The 27,180-nt window shown below is 39.4% G+C and overlaps 1 protein-coding gene across 9 annotated transcripts in view; it reads right to left on the bottom strand.

The window, feature by feature from the left end:
• chd9 (chromodomain helicase DNA binding protein 9) overlaps window positions 1-27,180 on the bottom strand; it is a 94,969-nt gene that overhangs the window by 52,027 nt on the left and 15,762 nt on the right. For 5 of the 9 annotated variants that reach the window (XM_058089449.1, XM_058089450.1, XM_058089452.1 and 2 more), the window contains one exon: window positions 5,369-5,769. In XM_058089449.1, coding sequence (XP_057945432.1) covers window positions 5,369-5,769 — 401 coding nt within the window. Of the gene's footprint in view, window positions 1-5,368; window positions 5,770-9,670; window positions 9,829-10,137; window positions 10,865-26,085; window positions 26,169-27,180 lie in introns of those variants that run through there. The other 4 variants (XM_058089456.1, XM_058089457.1, XM_058089459.1 and 1 more) reach the window with 4 other exon arrangements.

Here is a 27,180-nt window from a genome sequence, read left to right as displayed (position 1 = left end):
GATAAAAGCAATCTTCACTCGCTAAATGTGCTGCAAAAAAGGCCAGTAAGGATAATTCATAATGCCGCCTACAGAGAACATACTAACTCCTTATTTCTAAAATCACAAATACTTCAACTTGCTGATATAGTTCATCTTCAAACAGCTAAAATAATGCATAAGGCCAAAAATAACCAATTAGCTAAAAATGTCATCCAATACTTAAAAAAAAATTAAAATTAAAATTAAAATTAAAATTATATTGGGAAAGCAGGAAGTGAACAAATGTCATGTGTCTGTGCCAAAATTAAATTAAACTAAATTAAATTAGGAAAGCAGGAAGGAATTAAAAAAAGAAAAAGAAATTAAAATTAAAATTAAAATTAAAATTAAAATTAAAATTAAAATTAAAATTAAAATTAAAATTAAAATTAAAATTAAAATTAAAATTAAAATTAAAATTAAAATTTTGTGGCCCAGCCTCACCCAGACCCTAGCTCCAGTGGCCCCCAGGTAAATTGAGTTTGAGACCCCTGGTTTACATAGTTGCTAAAACTATCACCATTCAGCCTACGCAGCCCAGAGTGGAAACACGAGCCTGAACAGGGTTTTTACTTGACTTGGACCATGCCATCCCACGTTGAACTCAACAATACTGCTTGGGTAGAAACAAAACTCATCATTATTGAAACAAACACGACTAAATAATCCATTCTTAGCCGTTTCTACACGGGAGAAAGAGCCAAAACATGAATATTTACGCCTTTAACAGAACATTTCGCACACTCCCACTGACACGCTCGCACCGAAAGCTTTGCGCAGCTGAACTTGCTGTCAGCTCACAGCGAGAGTCGGTTGCAAGGACACGGCGGACCATCACTATGGCTTCATTCATCGGGTGTAATATCTTGGATATCTTGTAAAAAGGCTTGGTACAATACGTGATGTAATGCATGCTAAATGTACTGCAAAAAAGGCCAGTAAGGATAATTCATAATGGCGCCTACAGAGAACATACTAACTCCTTATTTCTAAAATCACAAATACTTCAACTTGCTGATATAGGTATGCTAGGACTACATTAAAAAGCCATAGCATTTCAGTATGTGGAATCAAACTAAAAGTACCAGATGGAGGGGTAGGATTTAATAAGCTTTGCTTCTTCCTACTCCTTTTGGACATGTGGAACTGGGAACTGATTATGGGATGCACTCAATTGTAATCTGAAAAATTAAAATTAAAATTAAAATTAAAATTAAAATTAAAATTAAAATTAAAATTAAAATTAAAATTAAAATTAAAATTAAAATTAAAATTAAAATTAAAATTAAAATTAAAATTAAAATTAAAATTAAAATTAAAAAAAACTTAAACTATATTAGGAAAGCAGGAAGTGAACAAATGCCATGTGTCTGTGCCAAAATTAAATTAAACTGAATTAAATTAGGAAAGCAGGAAGTGAACAAATGTAACAGTTACTGGTTGTAAAAATAAAAATAAAAATAAAAATAAAAATAAAAATAAAAATAAAAATAAAAATAAAAATAAAAATAAAAATAAAAATAAAAATAAAAATAAAAATAAAAATAAAAATAAAAATAAAAATAAAAATAAAAATAAAAATGAATTAAATTAAGTAATATCTTCTATATCTTGTAAAAAGGCTTGGTACAATACGTGATGTAATGCATGTTACACAAGTAGGCCTGGGAACTGTAAGCTGCATACGTACGTCCTGATCCCAATGTAGGCCAAGCATGGTTACGCGGAATATAAAAATGGGTTATGCAGCTCATTACCTCGATGGGAGGATGCTACCTTTTGGAATGACAGAAAGCAGACCGACTGGGAATGCCTTTCATGGAATGCTTTTTGGTCGCCTGCAGAGTTGGCATAGAGGAAAAAGCTAGCTGGTGTACATTTATAGTAATATTTTTTGCCTCCGTGTTAATTACACGATCAAACAGAGCATTAGTTTATGATTTTAGGGACACTGCAGAAGATAAAACTGCATCACGGAGGCGTGCGATGCGTTTCGCCCGTTTTATCCTCAGCTAATTAACACAGAAAGCTCCACATAAATTACTCTGGGCAGACACCAAATTCCGCATATTTCCATTTATATTAATTCATTTCATGGCTCTGATGGAAGAAAGGTGTGGCCTGGAAGTATTCGATCTCCTCAAAACAGTGAAATGAGGGGGATGGGAGGCAGATTACGCTGGCTTGCATATACGAGCCAGCGCCGTGGCACATGTCTGAATGCAGCTTTTGTTCGCTTCCGTGTCTCCGCCGATGGCCCAGGCCTGCTTTATGGTCACAGCACGCTGTAAAAAGCTGACCTTTGAGCTCTCGCTATAACTGCAAGTAGACCATGAACCCTTGTGGAAAAAACAAAACCAGAATCTAAAACCGGGGATTTGCAACTTTAAATCCTGGGAATAAATTTCATAAAAACGATCAGCTCAATTCACTCATACTGTATTGGTTTCTATTGCTGGAATACGGCAGCGATCTGGCACCATGTCAGACACAAACACCGTAAAATCCAAAGAACACTGTTGACGCTGTTCCGACACAATGTGTATCTCAGCAAGATAAAGCCTCCCTTTCACACTCATTCCAGGCCCGAGAATGTCGCGCCGCCACTGTGCAAATTTAAAGTGGAAAAGACTTGATATGATGTTTCGACGACAAGGTTAATGCGGAGGAACTGGGACGGGCGAGAACGGCTGCGACATTGTTGACATACATCACATGGAAAGTTTTGTGTAAATAAGAGCGGTGGCGTGATGGTGGAGGTTTTTGTGAAAAGGTGTTCTTGTTTTTTAGTGCAAAGAATTCCACTCACTCGGACCGGAATTCCAGAGGCTATATTGCAACACAAACTAGTCCATTGCTAGGACTATGTTAAAGAGTCATAGCATTTCAGTATGTGGAATCAAACTATGGAATGGATTGAGTAAGACCCTCAAACAATGCACAACAATGAGCCAATTCAAGAAACAAAAAAAATTAAAATTAAAATTAAAATTAAAATTAAAATTAAAATTAAAATTAAAATTAAAATTAAAATTAAAATTAAAATTAAAATTAAAATTAAAATTAAAATTAAAATTAAAATTAAAATTAAAATTAAAATTAAAATTAAAATTAAAATTAAAATTCACTCCACACTCTTTATTGCTCTCTGGTTCTACCATATCTTACTTATTGTGTGGAAATATGGGCTAATAACTATAAAAGCAATCTTCACTCACTAAATGTACTGCAAAAAAAGGTCAGTAAGGATAATTCATAATGGCGCCTACAGAGAACATACTAACTCCTTATTTCTAAAATCACAAATACTTTAACTTGCTGATATAGTTCATCTTCAAACAGCTAAAATAATATAATAATGAAAAATTAAAATTAAAATTAAAATTAAAAAAATAAAGTTTAAAAATAAAAAAAAAACTTAAAATCCATTAGGAAAGCAGGAAGTGAACAAATGTAACAGTTACTGATTGTAAAAGTACCAGATGGAGGGGTAGGATTTAATAAGCTTTGCGTCTTCCTGCTCCTTTTGGACATGTGGAACTGGGAACTGATTATGGGATGCACTCAATTGTAATCTGATGCATGACCATTACCATTACCAAACATCCAGGAACATGTATTAGACCCAGAAACCGAAACCAAAATTACCATACAACTAATCAAGAGACCCAAAATAAATGTTAACATATACACTGTAACTCAGCACTTAACAGCACAAAAAACACAAATGTTAGCATAGCTATGTGAGCTACAGCGCTAACATCACCCTCACATTTTAATAGCATCATCATGCTAGGTTTGCTGAAGCAAAACAACAAAACAAAATGATCACAAAATGATCTGTAGATGACTGGAAGACAGTCAAACAAAGCAGGTATCTGGTTTGTTTTAAGATGTGTAGTGAAGCCTGATTTTATTTTTTAGTTTTCCACTGCTGTCTGATGTTGAGTCGGGGGCATATATAGGGGGCAGACGCCCATCAATTTCAAGTTCAATTTCAAGTTCTAATGCAATACCGTTCGATTCCAGTGACACTTTTCAACTTACAGTTGCTAATTTTGTCTCCAGGCACTAGTAGCTCAATCTGTAAGCTATGGGTTGCAGAACTGCTCCAAGTGGAAATGCAAATTCCATTGGCTGGTAGCGTCATGTGGGGTTCTGTGCCAACTAGAAGCAGAGAAGTGCTGTGAGTTATGCGTTGCCCGGATGCGATCCCGCGACAACAGCCATGCAGGAGCATGAATTTGAACCCATTTGCATTCACGAGGCAGGCAGAGGATAAATCATTTTCCATGATAATGTCACCATTTCCTGAACAATTCACCTTTTTGCCTATTGCCCAGGACTAGAACACTAGCCAATCATTAGCCACGTATACATGGACCCAAATATTCCAATTGCATTTGGTTTATTTGCTCAAACGGAAAGAATGTAACCTTTGTATGCACCTCTTTCCTTTTGCTCTATTTTCTCCTATTTTTGCTGTTTTTTTTTTGGTTTACTTTGATTTCCTTAATGTCAAGCTAAGAAAAACAACAAGACACAAATTGTCATATTACCTCGTACAAGGTACAAGGTACATTATTAAAAAAAAATAAAATAAAAATAAAAAAACCTTAAACTGTATTATGGAAAGCAGGAAGTGAACAAATGTAACAGTTACTGATTGCAAAAGTACCAAATGGAGGAGTAGGATTTAATAAGCTTTGCTTCTTCCTACTCCTTTTGGACATGTGGAACTGGGAACTGATTATGTGATGCATTCAATTGTAATCTGATGCATGTTCAAATGAAATAAAACCATTACCATTACCAAATGGTTCCTGGGCCACACTTTGGACACCCGTGCTTTTTGGATGATCATATGACGTGAGCAGCCACAGCTCTCATCACAACCGTTTAGCTTGTTAGATTCCCGTTGGGAGCGAATAATGGAAATTAAATAGGGAAGAGGGGTGTTAGTAATCGATGTAGTACAACAGTCAGTACATCCCAAAGCAGATGAGAAGCCGTTCTCAGGGGTGGGCGGACGACCCTCTGAGCGAGTTGTAGACAGACAGGAAATAATGCATCACAACTAATCACAGCGTCAACGCAAGGCCAAGATTTTTGTGTGAAATGCACCAAAATGCGTACATACGTAAGAGTCAAAATGCATGTCTTGTATGAAAAATGTGTGCATTGTAGAAGGTCCACAATAGGCCCCATTATGAGGTTGGTACCTTTAAATGTATTATTTATATACACTTCACGTTTGGAAGGTTATTGCTCTTTTTTGGGTCCTTAAAATGGTCTAAACATTGACCCTGGAGTCCCGTAATTAACCCAAAAAGGTTCAAACACTTACCCAATCTTGGGCTTCTGCTTGGACGTGGAAAATGGTATGATGCAGGCCTTTCTGGAGGCTTTCTCTTTAGATCGCGCTTTTCCATTCCCTTTATGTTCCTGCCGACTCTTGTGATGAGACGAGCTGGGAAAGCACTCGGGGCTCATCACCCTGGGGATGTTCTTCTCCCCCCGCTGCCGGGCCTTTGCTATGGCCTCCGATATGATCCTGTTGGCCTTCTCCTGCTTGTCCGGGGACACCGGATCGGACTGGTGGTGCGACCGCCGTGGCTTCCTCTTCTCCGACGAGGAGCTGGATGAGGACGAGGATGACGATGAAGAAGAAGAGGACGACGAGCTGCTCTTCATCACGGGGCTGAGAACCCGGACCTGGTTGACGGGACCATTAGTGTTCTTCCGAGGCTTTAAAGAAAGAGAAAAGCAGGAGGAAATTAAACTTCGGTAAACATGCAGTTGACTTGACGTTTATACTAGACGTTCACATCACTAAAAATACCTTTTTTGTGGTTTTAACCCATTTTTTAAAAATAATTTTCACAGAAAATGACAGCACTGACATTGAACTCCTGTGGTGTAAAAGGCCGCCGGCCCTTTAAGACCTACATATTCCTGCCAGGCTGATACTGTACATAATAATATGTGAATGATGACTGCGGTGAGGCCTCGTGGTGCGGTGGGCCTTGAGCTTCATGAGAGAGGACGCCGATAAATGAACGACTCAATGCCAACCTGGGACCATAAATATCTATATTGCCACATATACATGGACTCAAATATTCCAATTCCATTCGGGTTATTTGCTCAAATGGACCCTAAAATTAATATTTATTTTTAATATTTAGTGTGAGCACTTATTGTAACCATTGTGTTCAAGTCCGGACTCCATTGCCTTCACCTTCCTAAAAAAAGCGCTTGATCATCTTGGAGGTGTGTTTGGGTTTTTTTTTTGTGTGTGTTTTCTCTCAATGAACCGCAGCATCCTCCCAATCCCGGCAGCACTCGTGCAACCCCAAACCACGATACCACCACCATGCTTGACTGAAGTCAAGATGCGATAATTTTACCAACAGACAAAACTAGTCGCTAATTTTGTTGATACTGACAAAATACAAATGCAAAAACCCAGGAAGTGTCTGATGTGCGTATGCTTTGATATCCTTATATTGGCAAGACAGCGCATTATTTGCTGCATGCTGATATGTCTCATTACAAGAAAAATAGGGTGCCTGATGGCTCTGTTGCAGAGTGTTTTTTTTTTTTTTCCTGCACTGAGCCAATTCCACAATATCTCATTCAAAACAAATCTGAATGACAGATACAATATTGGTTCGGTTATCACACCCTCGCTAAAACCTCACAGTTTTTCAGAAATTACTTCATAAATAATCATCGGTTTGTGGTAGACTATTATAGGGTTAGGATATGTAGAACCCTGGTCACTTGGTGGTAGTAATGACACGTTACCTTAACACTGCAAGCCCGGCATGTCCTACATTATGAAGTAAAAAAAAATAATAATCCTCCCATTCTGTGAGGAAGTGGTAAATTTTTGGCTAATTAAGAAGAAATAAATAAAAGTCTAACTGGATCACTTGCTAGCTAGCGGCTGTCTCGAGCCCATGCAGACTAAAGGTTGAGCAATGTGGTGTAAACAATGAATGATAGGAGTGTAAATGTGACTATAGGGGTGTTATTTCATGTCTACATGACTTTAATATTTTCAACAACTTATTTTCAAAAGTCAGGTTTTCTATACTCCAACTATAAAATATTCCATTCAATAACATTGAATCGTTCATTCATCGTTCTATCCCAGTTGTCTTCGCAAAAGAGGCAGGGTACACCCTGGACTGGTGGCCAGCCAATCACAGGGCACATATAGACAAACAACCATTCACACTCACATTCATACCTATGGACAATTTGGAGTGGCTAATTACCTAGCATGTTTTTGGAATGTGGGAGGAAACCGGAGTAACTGGAGAAAACCCACGCATGCACGGGGAAAACATGTAAATTCCACACAGAGATGGCGGATGGTGGAATTGAACTCGGGTCTCCTAGCTGCGAGGCCTGCGTGCAAACCACTCGTTCACCGTGCAGCACATTGAATCGTATATTGCAGAAATACATTTATCACAGTCAGGTACAAAGAAGGGACGACCGTAAAGTCGATATCGGAAGCACTCGTGCAGCCTCAACTTATTTTCAGTGGATACAAAACTTCTCTAAAAGCTGCACACCGACTACTCTAAAGCACAAAAACTAAAAATTTTGCATGAGAATGCATACATTATGTACATGTGTGCTAACTGAGAAAACCGAAAAAGATGCTAACTGAGGCGTACTCTAACCAAGGTTCGACTGAAAGATCCTACTAGGACTTTTGCAAAACATTTTGTTTGGACAGTTGCATAGCCAAACATTCTTGAGTGGTAAAGCACATTCAAGTTTGATTCCCAATCATACTGTCCCTTCAGAAAACATACTGTAATAAATAAATAAATTTGCGCGCTAACCACATGACCACCGTGCAGCCTAGAAAACATAATAATTGGGCTAATTTTAACAGAAAATTTTGCATGAGAATGCATACATTATGTATATGTGTGCTAACTGAGAAAAGCGAAAAAGATGCTAACTGAGGCGTACTCTAACCAAGGTTCCACTGTATACAAAGATCCTACTTGGACTATTGTAAAACATTTTTGTTTGGACAGTTGCATAGCCAAACATTCTTGAGTCGTAAAGCACATTCAAGTTTAATTCCCAATCATAGTGTCCCTTCAGAAAACATACTGTAATAAATAAATAAATCTGCGCGCTAACCACATGACCACCGTGCAGCCGAGAAAACATAATAATTGGGTTAATTTAACAAAAAAATTTGCATGAGAATGTATACATTATGTATATGTGTGCTAACTGAGAAAACCGAAAAAGATGCTAACTGAGGCGTACTCTAACCAAGGTTCTACTGTATACAAAGATCCTACTAGGACATTTTGTTTGGAAAGTTGCATAGCCAAACATTCTTGAGTCGTAAAGCACATTCAAGTTTAATTCCCAATTATACTGTCCTTCAGAAGACATACTGTAATAAATAAATAGATCTGCGTGCTAACCACATGACCACCGTGCAGCCTAGAAAACATAATTATTGGGTTAATTTTAACAAAAATGTTTGCATGAGAATGCATACATTATGTATATGTGTGCTAACTGAGAAAACCGAAAAAGATGCTAACTGAGGCGTACTCTAACCAAGGTTCTACTGTATACAAAGATCCTACTAGGACTATTGTAAAACATTTTGTTCAGTTTTGGACAGTTGCATAGCCAAACATTCTTGAGTCGTAAAGCACATTCAAGTTCGATTCCCAATCATAGTGTCCCTTCAGAAGTTATACTGTAATAAATACGTGAGGGCTTGTACTCACAGACTAGCTCACAGTCTAGCTTGGACCTTTCCAGCAACATGTGTATGAACGTATGCATACTGGAGGGAAGCCAAGAACACGCACACACAAAAGCTGCATTATGACCCATCACGTGTTCAAACGCCACCGAGACTATTAGGTAGAAAAATTGACTGGATCAAGCTGGAATGTTCCCATTGAAGCGGATGGGAGGGGAGGGGCTGAAAGTAAAGCCTAGGAGTGGAGGAACATGAGAGCACATGCAGAATGAAAGAGAAGGAGAGAGTGGAGGGTGGGGGGGGGGGTAAAATATGAAAACAAGCAAGAAGCAAGGGGAAGGGAGGGGGGGGGGTACATGATAAAAATGCAGCAAAATTGAGAGCACTGCAGCTGTGTAATGTAGTCTATAAATAACTGAAATTACAGCCTGCTCGTACTGCGATGACTTCTATCGCCCTGGGATGAAAAAGGACTATTAAGACCTGAACTCGCAGTGGAACGAGAGAATCAAAGGATTCATATTGTTTGTTTTTTTGCTGACTTTCCACATTTGTAGGTCCCAACTCTTGAAGGGCACACATAGTACACACAGTACACACATACACAGTACACACAGTACACACACTGTACAAGTAAATGAGAGAACGGCGAAGCGGCGGCCGACGGAACGAGGACTTTGATGGGCGGGTGGAAAGAATAGTGCACATGTCGGCTCTCCGTAAGCAAAGCATGAGTATGGAAGAAGGGGGGGGGGAGAAAAAAAAAGCAGCAATGAGTTCAAGATGGCGGCGGTGCAGCATGAGTAGGTTGTTCAGTTCCTGCCTGGCTCCTCCCCCCCAACCCCCCCCCCTTTCACCGACCCCTCCCTCCCGAGGCTCACTTACCCTTCCTCTTGGCCTCTTCACTGTAGACATTTTCTTCCTCTTTTCCTCCCCCCCCCCTCCCCGGGCAAGACTCCCTCCCTAACAAAAGCCTCTTTCGCCGGGTTTTTTCGTCCCCCCTCGCCGTTTTTCACACTTTTCAGCCTCTTCCTCTCGGACCCCCCCCACCCCTTCCCCGTGTCCCCTCCCTCTCACACACACACTCTCTCTCTCCTCTTCTGGTTGGCCTCCCAACCCTCCTCTTCCTCCTCCTCCGCCGCCGCCAGCGGTCCGTTCGACTCCTCAAGGCGGGTGTGTGTGTGAGAACGCCGGATCCGTTTGTCTCCTCCCCGCCTCCTCCCCCCCCCCACCAACCCGCCTCCCCAAGCGGGCAGGGCTCAAGAGGAGCGCATGGGAGCTCCCTCACCCTCCCTCCCCCCCTCTGTGTCTCTCTCTCTCTCTCTCTCTCTCGCTCTCTCTCACTCCCTCACCCCTTGCTTGTCTCTTCACAGGGTGATGCGGCGCTGTGGGCGGCAGAGGAGGTGAGTGGCAGTCCAGGAAGCGCTCATTCTGTTCGCCGTCCCCCCCCCTTTCGTCTCTCTAGTTTCCTACCCTCCGTCCGACGCTCTCATTGATTCCTAGTCCGTCTCGATTCAGTCCTCTTCGTTGTGTCCTCGCCGCCGCTGTCGTAGTCGTCGTAGTCGTCCTCGTGCGATGATATAAGGTAGGTTTACTCTTTAAAAAAAAAAAGCACACAAGGAAAACCTGCTTCTTGTTCGGATGTTTTTTCCCTTCTTGTTCCCGGTGTTTTCCTCCCCCGTGTTGCCCTCCCCCTCTCGCTCCAGACTGCAGCAGGCAGCGCAGGCGGCAGGAAAATGAAAGCACAAAGCGGCAAAATGCATCAGCATGAATATTAGAGATGTCGTTAAAACCCAGACTCGTTTCTCTCTCTCTCTCTCTCTCTCTCTCTCTCTCTCTCACACTCGCTCTCTCTCTCTCTCTCTCTCCAGCTCGCTCCCCCCTCTCGCTCTCTCTCTTTGTAAAAGGAAGTAGGCCAGCAGATGGTGCTAACAGTTATTACATTAACTTTCACAAATTAACCCTCAAAGTGCCGCCTCTCTCTCGATGTCCTCTTTTTAAAAAAGTACTTGTACTTGAGCTTGTAGCCAATAATGCGATGATTCATGTACGAAAACCTTGCAAATATCAGCGTATGGTTTACAGTTTAAACATCCATTACACACAAAAGGGTGAGTAATTTTACTTGATTTTAGTTTTATTGTACCGTGTTTAACTTAACAATATGACTGTTGAAACTGCCCACGATGCAGAGATTGGGACAGGAAGTTGATCAATGGGTTCTGTTTAAAAAGGTACAGGCCAATAAATAGCACATCAACTGTTACAGTACAGTGCAGTACAATGCTCAGTACAATATTTAATGTACCGAGTGGGCGTAAATAGGCAAAATGTACTATCTTCAATAATACCTAAAAAAGCCACTAAGTGACAGTATCGCTCTGCAAACACCAACCTGATTACATATTACATCCATTACACACAAAGGGTGAGTAGTTTTACTTGATTTTAGTTTTATTGTACCGTGTTTAAACTTAGTTTTATACCAATATGACTGTTGAAACTGCCGGCTCTCTCCCTCGATGTCCTCTTTTTTTAAAATGTACTTGGAGCTTGTAGCCAATAATGTGATGATTCATGTATGAAAACCTTGCAATGTTCCCAGCAAATATCAGCAAATTTTATCATACAAGAACGATAACGCAATGGCTCCTCGCCAGTTATATATGCTAACAGTCGCATTTTATATAAAAATATTAGTTCATAGTATATCATAAAACAAATACGGCACACGCGTTAAAAAAAAAAGACGTGACACCACAACTTATGAGACTTTGGCTCGGCGTGCGTCAAAAAAAAGATTAGCGCTGCAGCAATTTCTAAATAAATAAATAAATATTTTTCTGTAAAAAAGCCACTAAGTGACAGTATCGCTCTGCAAACACCACCCTAATATTACATATTACATCCGTTACACACAAAGGGTGAGTAGTTTTACTTGATTTTAGTTTTATTGTACCGTGTTTAACTTAGTTTTATACCTCGCCAGTTATATATGGTAACAGTTGCATTTTATACAAAAATATTAGTTGATAGTATATTAAAAAAAATTAACGTTGAAGCCATTTATATATACCTCGCCAGTTATATATGGTAACAGTTGCATTTTATACAAAAATATTAGTTGATAGTATATAAAAAAAATTAACGTTGAAGCCATTTATAAAGAAATTTTTTCTTAAATTTCCATGAAATCATACCTATTATCTTTGTGCAAAATAAGATATTACCACACTCGCTATGACTGGAAAAACAATGATCAACGTTTTTTATGCTTTGTTTGTGTTTGGTTCCTATTGATTTGGTCCATCTAGGGCAGTATTCTCTGCTGGGTCGGGCTAAAAAAAAAAAAAAAAAGTGGGTCGCAGAGCCGCAGGTCTATGCCTGGGCAATAAATAAATAAATAAATAAATAATGAAATAACCCGATGTCCATGAATGCACCTCTTGCTCTTGTCTGTGCTATTCACTTTCTACGCCGCCACAGCATGCGTGCCACGGACTTGATGTGCCGTCTGTCCCGACACACAGCTGCAGATATCGGTTGGAGAAGAGCGCACCGTAAGAGGACAGCGTCTCAGCGCTGCGGCTCGCGTTGTGATGCAAACATTATAAAATATCTGAGAATTATGAGTGAAAATATTTCCATCCATGCCGTTGACGACAAAAAGCAGGATAACCACAGAACCAAAAATCGTGACTTTTTCCTGTGTCATTCCTGATTAAATACGGAGATCTGAGTTCTGTTTAAAAGGTACAGGGACGTAAACAGGCAGAATATACTATCTTCAATAATACCTAAAAAAGCCACTAAGTGACAGTATCGCTCTGGAAACACCACCCTGATTACATATTACATCCGTTACACACAAAGGGTGAGTAGTTTTACTTGATTTTAGTTTTATTGTATCGTGTTTAACTTAGTTTTATATCAATATGACTGTTGAAAATGTGACCGAGGGTGCTATAGTTTAAGCCTGGAACCAAATTCATTCTCACTTTGACATTACAGTAAACCTCGGATATATCGGACTCGGATATATCGGAAATTCGCGGACAGATAAAAAAGAACCGATTTTTCTGTAATGCATTTCCAATAAAAATTCATTGCATATATCGGATTTTTTAGAACGGATTTCGCCTATTTCGGACAAAATCTCCAGTCCCGTTCCAATGCATTTCCATTAAATTTCCCTCGCATATATCGGATGGCCGCATCGTGGCGCTCCGATTCGCCGAATCGTGACAGGCCGCTATACGACGTCGTTTGCAGCGTTGCCTGCGCGTCCAGGTACATTGGAAACATAGTCAAGGAAGTGCCTTTTTATAACGGATAAAATCCGATTTACGCATATACCGGATATAAATCCGATATATGCGTAAAACGGACATTTTCCGGTATACGCATATAACGGATTTCGCTTATATCGGACAAAACCAGTGGGAACAATTGAATCCGATATATCCGAGGTTTACTGTACTTTCCTATGAGAGACTGTTTATGATCATTCATTTTGAAAATTAAATAAAATTAAAGCTAAAACAGCTTTGAAGTCAACCGCAGCCAAGAAATTGTTTGGACTTTAGAGGATCCACTGAATTTAGAAATGAAAGTCCTTTCAACCTCAGAGACAATGAGGACTTTCTTCTTGCGGGGGGGTCGAGACCTGGGATCCTCACTTATGAATCCTGAACAACAAAAAAAACTCCAAGAGAGGAAGTGCAAGCTTTTCCTGGGGTCCAGAAGCGGCAGTTTACGAGAGGATCTGGCCTTTCGATGACTCCCGACGCAGGCGGCCATGTGCAACAGCTGGCACATGGCGCCGGGAACGAGGGAGACACATGGCTGGCCCGTTGCCAGGTACAGTGCAGCGGACAGTGCTGGTCCGGGACCTCACAGGCGAGCGACAGGGAGGCCGTTGGCTTTGGAATCTTACGTTATAGAGAGGCGCTACTATCCATAATGACAAACTGCACCATAAAGGCGAGTCATGTGATGGGCGGTGTGTGTGTGTGTGTGTGAGGGGGGGGGGGGATTAGCAAACATGAACAAAACAATCATTCAAACATTAGCCAGCCTTCGAAAACCAGTCGGCAAGAACCGTTGTTTGAATATTAAATGTCCAATGTTGAAGTAATGTCAATAAACATTTGTATGGCTGACCAACAGCGGTGGTGTCTTTATCTCTTTGAAAACGAACAACAGCAGCAACAACAGCAACAACAACAACAACCGAAACGGCAGTGGCATCATCAGATCCACCTGCCAGGCCTCGCTTTTTTGGAGTTTGGACTTTAAAACAGAAGCCGTGTGCTCGCTGGAAGCGGAGGAGCGGAGTCCCCGTCCAAGCTGAGCAAATGTATCGTCTGATAACGCCCAGCAGGGTACAAGCGCTTTGGCAATTGCACACACACACACACACACACACAGCGATAGCACAACAGGTGGTAAAGCTTATGTACAGTATGTAAGCATATGGTGAGGTTTTGTGTGATAAAAATGTATTGTACAGAATGCAACGTTAAAAATGGAGGGGTCTTTTTTTTTTTTACATATTAAAGCACACCAACACCAACTATTAGCGTTAAAAACAACAAGTCATTGTATGACTAATGTGATTACTCCTCGCCATGGAAACAAGGCAACATAGAAGAATGGAACATTTTACATATATAAGTGACATATGATGAAATATTTAATAGCGCAAGCTGTTGTACCTGGGGCTTGCAATAATAACATAGACTTTCTTTATTGCACAATAACACAGCAGTGAAATTGCCAACGAAACGTTGTTGCCTGGCTCCCGTGAAATAAATAATAAATAATAAATAATAAATAATAAATAATAAATAATAAATAATAAATAATAAATAATAAATAATAAATAATAAATAATAAATAATAAATAATAAATAATAAATAATAAATAATAAATAATAAATAATAAATAATAATGTGGAGAATAAATAGATTGCATCAAATATGTCGAATGTCGTTGCCTGGCTCCCATGTAATAATAGATAAAAAAATAAAATAAAAAATAAAAAATAAAAAATAAAAAATAAAAAATAAAATAAAAAACAAAAAATAGTGTAGAATAAATATATCAAATATGAACAATGTACAGCGTAAACAGTAATTTGTACAAATAATTTAAATAATTTAGTGGAGAATGGAGAATAAATAGATTACATTAAATATGTCGAATGTCGTTGCCTGGCTCCCATGTAATAATAGATTAAAAAAATAATAATAATGTGTAGAATAAATATATCAAATATGAACAATGTACAGCGTAAACAGTAATTTATACAAATAATTTAAATAATTTTGTCGAGAATGGAGAATAAATAGATTACATCAAATATGTTGAATGTCGTTGCCTGGCTCCCATGTAATAAAAAAATAAAAAATAAAAAATAAAAAATAAAAAATAAAAAATAAAAAATAAAAAATAAAAAATAAAAAATAAAAAATAAAAAATAAAAAATAAAAAATAAAAAATAAAAAATAATGTGTAGAATAAATATATCAAATATGAACAATGTACAGCATAAACAGTTATTTGTACAAATAATTGAAATAATTTAGTGGAGAATGGAGAATAAATAGATTACATCAAATATGTCGAATGTCGTTGCCTGGCTCCCATGTAATAAAAAATAAAAAATAAAAATGTGTAGAATAAATATATCAAATATGAACAATGTACAGTGTAAACAGTAATTTGCACAAATAATTTAAATAATTTAGAATAAATAACTAAATTATTGAGTGTCTCCCTCACATACTTTTATATGATATTATATATCATAAAGCTATGAGCATGAAAAACAACAACATTGCTTCAGCTCCACCGGCAACATAAGCGTTAAATATGCAAAACCAGCCCGCACAGCTCTTTGCGGGAGGGCGTGGCTTCCTCTCCAAAAGCAGATGGGAGGGGGGAGGATGAGGAGGAGGCGGGGGCTGGGTATGGGCGGGAGGCGGTACAGGAAGTGAGACGGGGGGAGGGTGGGCTGGATACAGAGCCACAGGTGTCAGTCTCTCTCTGGAGGCTGCATGACTTTCTCGTCACGGCGTCGCAACAGCAGGCTTTTTTTTTTTTCTACTTCTGACTGAACTCGCCCCCCGAAAAAGGGAAGAGAGAATGAAGATGGGCGATTGGCATTAAATAAAGAAGATCATGTGATGATTTATGTAAGGACATTTACAGTGGAAGCTTTAAAATGTCAATTTCCTGGGAAAAATATTATTAATATGCACCACTAAGTTTGATGACATCACTAATATGTGCACAGCATAGCCTTCACATCGAAATCATGTGACTCAAACATGTCATATGATTAAGAAAAACTAATTTAGAACAAATAAATTAAAGGCTAACTAGTCAGCTTAGTAGCTTGCTATATGCTACTAATGCCGGCCGTCTCTTACGTCCCTATAGTGATCCCATAGCAAGTGCATTAGTGTTGCATAATGTAGTGTAAACAAATAATAGACTATAGGGGTGTTACTTCATGACTACAGAGCTCTAACAATAGTTTTCTAGTCTGGAACCATTCATTCATTCATTTCAAGAAGAAGACCTATTAGATATGATTGTTATATCTATAGATTCAGTGTAATAGATTCTCACAGAAGGACTTCTTGACAACCACTCACATAGCACAATCACAGTTGCATTAGTATGACACACAGTATGACACCGTAAGGAGTTATGGGAAAAGAGGAAGAAGACCTATTATCTATGATTGTTATAGATATAGATTCAGTGTAATAGATTCTCACAGCAGGCCTTCTTGACATACACTCACATAGCACAATCACAGTTGCGTTAGTATGACACACAGTATGACACCGTAAGGAGTTATGGGAAAAGAAGAAGACCTATTAGATATGATTGTTATAGATATAGATTCAGTGTAATAGATTCTCACAGAAAACTTTGACACACACTCACATAGCACAATCACAGTTGCGTTATTATGACACACAGTATGACACCGTAAGGAGTTATGGGGGGGAAAAAAAGAAGACCTATTAGATATGATTGTAATATCTATAGATTCAGTGTAATAGATTCTCACAGAAGGCCTTCTTGACACACACTCACATAGCACAATCACAGTTGCGTTAGTATGACACACAGTATGACACCGTAAGGAGTTATGGGAAAAGAAGACCTATTAGGTATGATTGTTATAGCTATAGATTCAGTGTAATAGATTTGCACAGAAGGCCTTCTTGACATACACTCACATAGCACAATCACAGTTGCGTTACACATACATATGGCACACAAAAGATGCATTCTTCTCACTCATACAAGCTTCACATTCACTTCTACACAAACTTAACATTCACATTTCATTCATGTTTTTGGAATGTGGGAGCAAACCAGAGTACCTGGAGAAAACCCACGCATGCACGGGGAAGAAGAACATGCAAACTCCACACAGAGATGCCCGAGGGTGGGACTGAACTCGGGTCTCCTAGCTGTGACATCAACAGCATACGGGGAGTTGCATTCAACAGCAGCAAGAGATTTTAATGTTAACTGTTGTTAGCATCTTTTTTTTTTTACACCCGTGTGACATTTAAGAATGTCGAAGCGTGACGCCCATTACACCTCACATTAAATTCATGATGACATTTAATACTTTTCCCACATTTTTATTACTGTTAAGAATGTTAAAGTGTGACTTAAAATGTACCTCTGCAGTCAATAAAAACTTTTTTTTTGTGGTTAATAGTATTTTTATGATTTCCTCCGGTAAATTGAGTATGTGATCGACGTTCCAGTCACAGTAAGACAGTAAGATTTATAAAATGGCATTTTAAGTTACAGGTAAGAAATATCTTATACTGGACTTTGGGCTTCACTATTCATAAATTAACTCATTCGATATACTTATACGTTTTAATGGACCCGGATACCCGAGCCCAATTTATACGTCTTTAATATATGTCTTCTATACATGACCAAAACTTATTTAAATTTATTTCACATAGACCAGGAGCTTACTCGTGGACAACAGCAGGCATAAAAACAGCAACAACACTTAAAACGTCCACTCTCATTGGGATGGTTGTATCTTCCAGCACAAAACTTGTGGTCCAGTCGTTAGGTAAAAATTATAGAGCACCTTGTTGAGTCTTGGTAATGAAATTGAAAGCCAGGTATGCACGCTAACGAGACGCCGGGTTACTCTGACAATTATATATATTTTTTGTGTTAGCTGCTACAATAACAATGTTACTGTAGCTTGGTTAATATACAAGTCAATTATAAAAGTCAGTTGTAATTTTTTTTCCATCAAATTAGGTACTTCCCATGATGTGCATTGTTAGCTATCTTATTCCAACTTGTTTTTTTATTGTTAGAAAGCTCAAAAACGGGAAAGAAATGTGTTTCATATAAGGATTGTGAATAATGGGATTTTTTTTTTTTTTTTTTAAAGGCTAACTAGTCAGCTTAGTAGCTTGCTATATGCTACTAATGCCGGCCGTCTCTTATGTCCCTATAGTGATCCCATAGCATGTGCATTAGTGTTGCATAATGTAGTCTAAACAAATAATAGACTATAGGGGTGTTACTTCATGACTACAGAGCTCTAACAATAGTTTTCTAGTCTAGAACCATTCATTCATTCATTTCAAGAAGAAGACCTATTAGATATGATTGTTATATCTATAGATTCAGTGTAATAGATTCTCACAGAAGGACTTCTTGACAACCACTCACATAGCACAATCACAGTTGCGTTAGTATGACACACAGTATGACACTGAAAAAATTATTTCAGGGATTTCAATATTGATAAAAATAAACATTTTGACCATAATGGTACAATCCTAACCAAGTGAGAATAGCTGAAAATGAATGAAAAATGTTGATGCTTATAATGATTCAGGTTCTTGCTGTAGCAAAGAGATGCAAGTAAAAGTGAAAGATGAAAGCAAACATGAAACACTGCATTGCATTCCTAACTAATTCAAAGCACAAACGTGTTGCTATCAACGAACTTTCACTCATGTTGTACGGTATAGCGTTTGAGGCTACCAGAGCCCCCCCTCCGTCCCTCTGGAGAAGCTGGTGAAAGCCCAACAGAGCATTATGACTGCACCGGACCCCCTTCTGCTATCTGGCCTACTCTACTGTGACCACACAGACCGAATCAGGGCACAAGACTTGCACAGAAACAGGATTCAGTTCTACCCAAAACAAGACATTTACAGTGCCGGTTGGTGCAGATGCTACACCGCCGACCACAATAAACCTCTGTGTGCGTCTAATTTACATAACGCCCGACTAAGTTTACCAATACATCGAGGCTGCGAGCCCCTTTAAAACAAAAAAACAACAACAGCAAGACACGCATAAACACGAGTGCAAGCAGATCAGGGTGTAGTGTTTCCGGTATAACAGGTTGAAACTCCTCTTTATGTCATGACAAGGCTGAACCCTAGGGGAGGGGGGGGGGGGGGGGGGCAATGGGTCTAATGCGAATGGTTTGGTTTATTTCCAACATGCCGACCGAAATGCCATCACAGAACATTATATGGCTGCACTGTAATTCAACACACATGAAAGGAAGCAGGAATGAACCTACTCCATGTCTCGGTAATTACTGAACGTGTTCACTGCGGTAATGCATCCGACAATTATTAATCCAAAAGAAATGTAACTTCCAGACTTCTACCCCTCCCTCCTAGATGCTTTGAACTCGGCTAAAAGAACTACAGTTCCCATAATGCTTAGACTGTACCAGTAGTCCGTTGTATGAAGAAGAAAAGTGGACGCTAATATCATATTTTTTTGTTTTGATCTGACAAATCTTAACTAAATTTGATCAAGTGTAGAATTAATACAGCTGTTGAACTGCAGTGAAATAAAGCGACTCACATGTCACTCGTCGGAGATATTGAATGATGCTGGGAGCACTAAGTGTAATTAGAATTGCAAGGTTTATAGCGTGTTTTTTCTGTGTAAATATCCCGTGTTACAACATGGACACCTGTGGCTCTTTAATTTTGGTGGGTGTGTCTTACATTTCAAGTGTGCTCAATCCAGAATTTTAGGTCATTTGAAACGGCGGTCAAGTGGTTAGCGCGCAGACCTTACAGCTCATAGTCCAGGGTTCGATTCCATGCATGTTCTCCCCGTGCATGCGTGGGTTTTCTCCGGGTACTCCGGTTTCCTTCCACATTCCAAAAACATGCTAGGTTAATTAGCGACTCCAAATTGTCCATAGGTATGAATATGAGTGTGAATGGTTGTTTGTCTATATGTGCCCTGTGATTGGCTGGCCACCAGTCCAGGGTGTACCCCGCCTCTCGCACGAAGACAGCTGGGATAGGCTCCAGCACCCCCGCGACCCTCATGAGGATAAGCGGTAGAAAATGAATGAATGAATATTTAGATTAATGAAATAATCGGTTAGGCCCTAGATCAAGGGTCTACAACTCACGGCTCTGCAGCGCTTTCATCCATCTGCTTTGGTTCCAAATGGTTCTGCGTCGGAATTGAGTGTGCTGTGCGATTCTCCGCCAAGTTGCAAGGGGCAGTGTCTTCAGGTAAGTCAACTCGGTAAGAAACCATGACACTGGTCAGCTATTGTTAGCTTCCGATAGCAACTGAACGATACAGACGTTACCTTCAATTTAGTGGTCAAATGGGTTTTGTGGCTCCGAGTAGGGTTTAATTTGGTAAAATTTTTATGTTGTGCCGGCATACCGATGTTTTGAATGTAATAACTTTCCACTCTAGTTGAAAAAAAAATGTTATGTATTATCTGCATAGTCTTAGCAAGTATACCAAGTTAATAACATCTAAAGAAAGTACAACTTGTACATCAAAAATTGAACATAAAGATATTACCAACTTCTTCTTTGTTCAAATCTGTGTCTTATTTCGTAACAATGCTAATTTTCTCCAACACCTTAAATATAAAACCATTTAAACTAGATTAGTCCTTGCGAGAGTCAGCTCTGGAGCGGTTTTCCCATCAGAAGTGCTTAAAGGTTCATCTTTTCGGGTCTGGTAGCAAGAGGTCAATCGTCCATAAACAGTGCAACAATTATACAGAACAGTGGGCCCCATTCTCAACACTTTCCTGTACTTTATCACACTAAATGTGTTGCTGTTTCACGCTCAGTAAAGCTGTAAAATAGAGCAGCAGTAACGATTTAAGGTGATTTTAATGGCACTAATCGTTCATTCGTTCATTCATTTTCTACTGCTTATCCTCATGAGGGTCGTGGGGGTGCTGGCGAGAGGCGGGGTACACCCTGGATTTGTTGCTAGCCAATCACAGGACAAACAACCATTCACACTCACATTCATACCTATGGACAATTTGGAGTCGCCAATTAACCTAGCATGTTTTTGGAATGTGGGAGGAAACCGGAAAACATGCAAACTCCACACCAAGATGGCCGAGTTTGTGTCTAACTTTTTCTGTTTGTTAGTAATCAACAGTAGAACACAGATTAAGTTCCAGGAAAATATCAGTTCCTAACTAAAAACACTTTGACACAAATATTTCTTGCCTTTGTGCATATTTGGTATTGAGCGAGTTAATTGGCTTCTTGTTATAGCAAGAAAGGAAAACATGTAAACTCCACACAGACATGGGGTGGAATCGAACTCGGGTCTCCTAGCTGTGAGGCCTACGCGCTAACCACTCGCCATGCAGCCCCAAAACAAAGATCAGAAATAAAAGTTTGTGCCCAACTTTTTCTGTTTGTTAGTTATCAACAGTAGAACACAGATAAAGTTCCAGGAAAATATCAGTTCCTAACTAAAAACACTTTTGACACAAATATTTCTTGCCTTTGTACATATTTGGTATTCAGTGAGTTAATTGGCTTCTTGTTACAGCAAGAAAGGAAAAATGTAAACTCCACACAGAGATGGAGTGGAATCGAACTCCGGTCTCCTAGCAGTGAGACCTACGCGCTAACCACTCGCCATGCAGCTCCAAAACAAAGATCAGAAATAAAAGTTTGTGCCTAACTTTTTCTGTTTGTTAGTAATCAACAGTAGAACACAGATAAAGTTCCAGGAAAATATCAGTTCCTAACTAAAAACACTTTTGACACAAATATTTCTTGCCTTTGTACATATTTGGTATTCAGTGAGTTAATTGGCTTCTTGTTACAGCAAGAAAGGAAAAATGTAAACTCCACACAGAGATGAGGTGGAATCGAACTCGGGTCTCCTAGCTGTGAGGCCTGCGCGCTAACCACTCACACTAATGATGAAATTTTGGTGGGCTTCTTGGAAAAGTTCGAGACTCAATCCTGATCCAAACATAGCTAGATTGAGCGTCGCAATTCAGATTTTTTTGGTCCGTCATGCAGCACTTGCTGAGTCAGACATCTTCAGATTGTAATCAGGTCTTTCCCAAATGTGAATTCACATCGGATCTGGATCAGATAACAGCCAGTGTAAACAGAGATTGACGTGCCAACATGTCAATACGCAGATCGATGACATGTACCCAAAGAACACACCCAAGGTGAATACAAAACACACCATTGGTTCATCAAAACGCTAAATCTATTAGAACTAAATGAAAATGAATGGCAGCAATGGCCTGTTGTGTCCCAATCCAGAGTTTTAGGAATGCTGCCTTCAAGTACAAGGTATTTTTTTACATGTCATTTGCATCGGTCACAAACTCAGTGTTGCTTTATGACCCAAAATAGTACAAGGTTGTGCGATCAAGAGGAGGCCCGATTTCTCTGTGCACAAAAAAAACGCCAACTGGTATGTTTGTATGTTGTAGGTTTGGTTGCATCGTATGTAAAAAGATCTTAATGTCTTAATGCACTTATGGCGTCTTTGTGTAACTTAAGGGCGAGTTACATACTGTCTGGTTGCTCTGACATCATATTATTTACATAACCAATGTAATTATCGCCACCACGTGGAACCCTGATCAGGGTTAAGAACAGACAATCCAAAATGAACCATCTTTAAGTTGGAGGGGGGTTGATGAACTCGCATTTCCAGACGTTCACAACTCCTCCATTATTGCAGAAGAGCTAAAAGGGGGGAGGGGTGGAAACGAGTCCCGTCCAAAGACAGGCTGACACGTGCGCACGATGAACATGTTCCGGCAAGATGCACGTGCGCACCATTAAGGATTTTTCACTCGCTTCGATTCCCCGACTGTGATGACAATACTGAAAATTGCAGGTGTCTGTGGAACGATGTCCACCCGGATGTGTAGGAGCCAACCGGTCTAACGACGTCTAAGAAAACGCGATGATGAGCAGGAAGCTGGGAAGCAGGCGCCACAATTCAAGGACAAAAAGTGCATTGCATAGAAGGAAGACCACGCATGTCTGGTCGATGGTGTTAATGTCTACAGTCATCGGTGTATTCCAGTTGACTATGTTTCCGACAGCTTAGAACTTAATCGACTGTCTTACAACCAATTAAACACAGACAAATGTTGTCCGGAATGCTGGGAAAAAAAAATAATGCAGGTTCTACAAAATATCAAAGACTGATCCAAAAATATCGGATTATTATTTTGATGGGAATTCACAAGCAACGTTTACATGAGGAGTTTTTCTCTTTCCGAATTAAATCTTTCCGAATGACCTTTCCGAAAACAATGGTATACATGGAAAGGAATATTCCAATAACTTGTCTACATGCGCCGCTATAATCAACCAGAATAGTCAATGGGGCATGCCCAGTAAAACGTAAACATCAACATCACGTGATACCGACTTCGAGTTTTTCTTTCACTTGTTGGAATAACTCCGTATTCCCAGTTTTTCCCTTTGTCCAGTCTTGAAATTTAGTTTGGATTAAAAACAAACTTTCCGCAGAAGTCCAGTCCCGATTGCTCGCCTCCATTTTTAAAACCGAATAACGTCTCGAAACTGCGTGTTACGTCATATCGAGAACGCACCCGGGATAAATTTAAACAGGAAAAGCTCAAATTCAATCTTGCTAATATTTTATAATTAAACTCGGGACATGTTTTATATAGATATATATTTTCTTTTTTAATAAAAGTGGACTCTTGAATGGCGTATAGAAGGGTTTAGATCAGGGGTGGGCAAACTACGGCCCGGGGGCCACATCCGGCCCGCCAAGTGTTTGAATACGGCCCGCCCAATCTTTCCAAAGTATTTCATTTAAACTCAACATACAACCTGGCATCATGGCCTGAGCCAACCTTTTGATGGTTTTATCAATTTCGTTTTTTGACATGGTCTGTTGTTTACAAAGTGCTCCTGAAAAAAGGGACACAAGCACATAATAATAATAATTATTATTATTATTATTATTATAATAATAATTATTACTAGATTAGATTATAATAATAATAATAATAATAATTATTATTATTATTAGATTATTAGATTATATTATTACAACTATTATGATTATTATTATTATTATATTAATGCTAATTATTATATTAATTATATATAATATTATTGTTATATTTGCATATTTTACATAATAATAATATAATTATTATTTTAATTTTATTGTAATTATTATAATATTTTATTATTTTTAAAATATTTAAATATAAAATAATAAATAATAATAGCAGATTGCATGACAATTTTACAGATACAATAATACCAGGTGTGGACTGTTACGTGTAAAATATATAGTCTGCCCCCCCCCCCCCCCCGTAAATTTTGTCATATCAATGCGGCCCGCGAGTCAAAAAGTTTGCCCACCCCTGGTTTAGATTCTGTTCCACAGATGGCGCTAATGCACACGAAAGCCGCTTGCCAACCGCCAATAAACAACAGAAGAAGAAAAACAGAACGCAGTCTGACAACTTTCCGTTTGAGCGGGTACAAGATACCTCAAATTGGATTGGGGAAAGGAATATTCCATATATATTCATTCGGATTGACACTTTTCTTCCAGAATGAGGCGTATACAAAGGTTAGATTCTTTCCGTTTAAGCAAATAACCCGAATGGAATTGGAATATTTGGGTCCATGTATACGTGGATGCTAATGCAAACATGACCTTAAAGACCAAGATTACTACTATGAGTAATATACAAGTATCTATGAAGTCTATACACAGTAGTTGCTATAGTTTCCCTACCAAATGGGGGGGGGGGGGGGGGGGGGGGGTTCTGCAACATGCGGTCAACACCAAAGGCATGTGAACAAGGGCTACGCTATTAGCACACTTTGACACTCGCTCTAATTAAACGTTTGTGTTGGAATCGGATTGGGGAAAGGAATATTCCACTCCTGGGAATCTTATCATTCGGATTGGCATTTGTCTTTAGGAATGAGATGTATACAAAGGTTACATTCTTTCCGTTTGAGTGAATAAACCGAATGGAATTGGAATATTTGGGTCCATGTATACATGGCTACTATATGTGGAACTAGTACTTTTATCATAAGAGGTGTGTCCAACCCAATATACATGTACAATGTATACACAAATAAAACCAATTCAATCAGAGCAAAATTCAACATACAAAAGTATTTTTTTTACTTTGTTTTTCCCATACTACCTTAAAAATACAGTTAATCTGAGCCTCTAAAACCAGTTATATTCCCTATTTACACATGACTCAGCCTCGGTGAAAGAAAACAGTGAAGGGAGTGAACACTAAAAGGCAGTTTGAGTCTTCAGTTAGAAAAAAAAACAAAACAAAAGTTGCAACGTTTGCTTCCATGGGAACGAGCTAATGACTTCCTGTGGTTTTTAACCTTCATGTTGGAGTTAGAAATCAGTAACCAGACATCACTTGGTTGATGTGGAGCTATTTGTATAATAATAATAATTAAAAAATATATATTTGCACTTTTTTTCTGTAAGTTTGATGTATGGAGTTGTTGACGTTTACCCTTCAGTCCAGCAGACCACCACTAGATGACCATTATATATATCATAGACACAAGGGCAAAGGGGTCATTCTTACAGTTGGAGTACTTTTATCTGTTTAAGCAAAAAAAAAACTTGAGTATCACCTCTATGGGTTTTTTCCTAAGATTCCTCTTTAGATGCCAGACAGACTGTGGTCGCCGAACCACAATAGGTTGTCCACAAAACTGCGGGTCAAACCAAGTTCAGTTCCACAGTTGCCTCGCGTCGCTACGCTCTCGCATTCCAGCCTCGTACAAATTCACCATTCTTTTTACACAGACATTCTCTCTATCTCTCGCTCTTGCTCTCTCACCACAAAATACTTGTCGTTTACTTCCTGGAGAAGAAAACACAGAGAGAAGAAGAAGAAGAAGAAAAAAAAAAAAAAAGGAGAAACTTAAAAGATTCGGACCTACGGTGCTGCTACGGTTGAGGCCGTCTTCCCACATGCTCGGCACACACTCTCACTCAAGTACAGCCCCCCCCACCACCACCACCCCACCCTCTTCTTTTGAAGCTCCTCCCCCTTTTGGTTCCTCCTCTTCCGCCCAACCGCCTGACATCCTGTTTACCTCTGACCCCCCCCGTCAGCCTTCCTTATCTGTCAGGCCTCCCAGTAGAGGAGCTGATGAGCCGAGTGCAAACGGGTAGACTACTTGACACGGCGAGGGCGGGAGGCAGGATGAAGTGGGGGGGGGGCAACTGAGACAGCCTATCAGCATGTTGGCTATCGAAGCAGCAGGTTTCCATGGTGTGTGTGTGTGTTTGCGGCTGTGTGAAATATGCGCATGTTGTGTGGCTCATGTGGGTGGGGGGTGGGGTTGGGGGTGGGGGCCCCGGCGTTGGGTGTCGTGTTTCAGGGCCCGATGACAGCTCTGATCGCTCCGTTTGAGAGAGAGTTATATAAGCCTCAGGAAGGTCGTCGGCAGTAGGCGGCGAAGCGAGCGTGACGCAGGTGGAAGACGAGCCCTGCTCGTGAGCGCACACTCGGCCTCAGCGCGAGGGGTGAGTGGCGGCACTTAGACGGATAATAAATGCCCATCAGGAAAAGCGGGAGTGCGTGTGGCGTACCCGTACAGCGTCACTGCATCCATCAGGACTTCCTGTACCGGTCAGTTAACCCTCAAGTGGAATATATTCAAATCCACTGAGGGCCGCATACAAAAAAAAAATCTAATTTGCATAATTTGTTTGGGTCTTAAAAAGGTCGGCTTTGCATTTTAGAATCTTTAGAGTCAAAATTGGGTTTATGGACCAGATTTTAACTTTACCATTTAGAAAAGTACAACGAAAAATCAACATATTGCAATAAACTAATATAATTTCTACTACAATACACTCTGTGTGTATGCTAGCAGACCCGCCTCCACCCACCAAGACAAAGAGACTGTATGACCGACAAAAGGATTCTATGTTCTATGGAACAAAGGTGGAATAAAGCCTCTTGTTGGCTACTGAATTATTTTGTTATTATTTTAAAAATTATTATTATTTAAAAAATTATTAA

The sequence above is a fragment of the Doryrhamphus excisus genome, chromosome 12 (assembly GCF_030265055.1).
Source record: "Doryrhamphus excisus isolate RoL2022-K1 chromosome 12, RoL_Dexc_1.0, whole genome shotgun sequence".
Classification (NCBI taxonomy): Eukaryota; Metazoa; Chordata; class Actinopteri; order Syngnathiformes; family Syngnathidae; genus Doryrhamphus; species Doryrhamphus excisus.
The sequence above is the reverse complement of the archived record's forward strand: the minus strand, read 5'-3'. Positions and strand labels throughout refer to the sequence as shown.